This window comes from Cyprinodon variegatus, unplaced genomic scaffold, assembly GCF_000732505.1.
Source record: "Cyprinodon variegatus isolate N-32 unplaced genomic scaffold, C_variegatus-1.0 Scaffold74, whole genome shotgun sequence".
NCBI classification, from domain to species: domain Eukaryota; kingdom Metazoa; phylum Chordata; class Actinopteri; order Cyprinodontiformes; family Cyprinodontidae; genus Cyprinodon; species Cyprinodon variegatus.
Window position 1 is genome coordinate 328499 of NW_015150527.1, and position 1441 is coordinate 329939.

The 1441-nt window shown below is 35.7% G+C and overlaps 1 protein-coding gene across 1 annotated transcript in view; it reads right to left on the reverse strand.

Annotated features, from left to right (window-relative positions):
- LOC107083412 (glycerophosphodiester phosphodiesterase 1-like) overlaps positions 1-1441 on the reverse strand; it is a 10527-nt gene that overhangs the window by 5327 nt on the left and 3759 nt on the right. Inside the window, exon 3 of the mRNA XM_015372613.1 lies at positions 990-1212. Within this exon, the coding sequence (XP_015228099.1) occupies positions 990-1212 (223 nt within the window). The remainder of the gene's footprint in view (positions 1-989; positions 1213-1441) is intronic.

Here is a 1441-nt window from a genome sequence, read left to right on the forward strand (position 1 = left end):
TAAACTAGACAGTTCTGTGCATTCTCAGGTTATTTAATCTGATCATATACTTGGTACATTTACACACAAATCATGATTGAATCCTTTTATATAGTGTCCATGTAAACTCTCCTATGGATTAGGAATGGAACGTCACTGAAGCTCAGATGAGAGTCGTAGCAGGTGAGTGAATACTTTTGGAAATCTAGTGTATTTTTGGAAATATTAGCATTTTTGTCTTCTATCGCCATCAGTCAATACATACATGTGAGCCGATTCATCAGCCACTCAGAAGCCATGCATTAAGGTCAAGTAAAGTGCATATATTGCCGCTCCCTCCATCTGCTACACACTATAGAAGTTTTCTGTGATATTTAATTTTTTATTTTAATTTTAAATTGAGACCCGTGTAACATTTATAGTATTTGTGTCATTTTATCATATAAATAGAAGAAGAGAAAGAGAGAGTGCATTGGCTTTAAAAAATTATCCTTAAGTTTGACAGATGTCAAAATAATCAGCTGATTTCTACAAAATTGTCTGTAATATAATGTGAAAGGCATATTTTAGGTTCTTTGTTATAGGGTTTATTCTAGAAGACTGAATGTGTCATTTTCTTTACTAAGATCTCCATAACTTCTCATGCTGCTGCTCCAAGTCTGCTATAAGATTACAAAACACAGCTGGTTTCTTTCAGGGCCACTTAACCTGAAGGCTACATGTCTAGCGCCCCTAGTGGTTAAAAGGTAAACCATACTGTTTTAATGAAATTTTTTTTTAACTAAAAGGTAATTATGCATATTCAGATGTTTGCATTTTTTTCTTTCCTGGATGACAGCAATTATTTATGAAAACGTACATCTCCCTATTAAGCTGCGTATAGTTAAATATAAACACAGTAAAGTAGTAATGTCAAAGCCTTAAGAGAATTAGCATTGTTATCTAAAATTAAAAAAAGCTTTAAAAGAATAAGAGCAGGTTATGCAGAACCCTGAGAAGCTCTCCCTTACCCTGTAGATGACTTTGGGCTCGAAGGAGCACACGATGCTGCTATTGTACAGGACTGGATATCTCTTGTACACGTCTTTAAGCGCTGCAGCTGCCTGGATGGCAAGGAAAAAAACCCAGAGGGGTGCCAAAAGGTCAGTCGGTTGTTTACAGTGATTGTTTTTGTTTGTGCAGTTTCCACACAGCCTCATGTTGTGAGTACAGCACCCTGCTGTGGGACAGACTCTAAAATGTCAGGGCCAAAGAGAAGAAATGAAAACAATGAACATTTCCTGACTCAGCTAAAAATTAAACTTAGAAGTCCAAAAGCCTAAAAGAGATTTTGTGAAGCAGCACTTTAACCAATTTCATCCTCATCTCTCTTAAAAAAACTTAAATTTGCATTGTTTAAAAAAGTGTGCACCTTTAGTGTAAATTCAAAACTTTGTGGAGGAAATAGAATCATCTTCTGCCT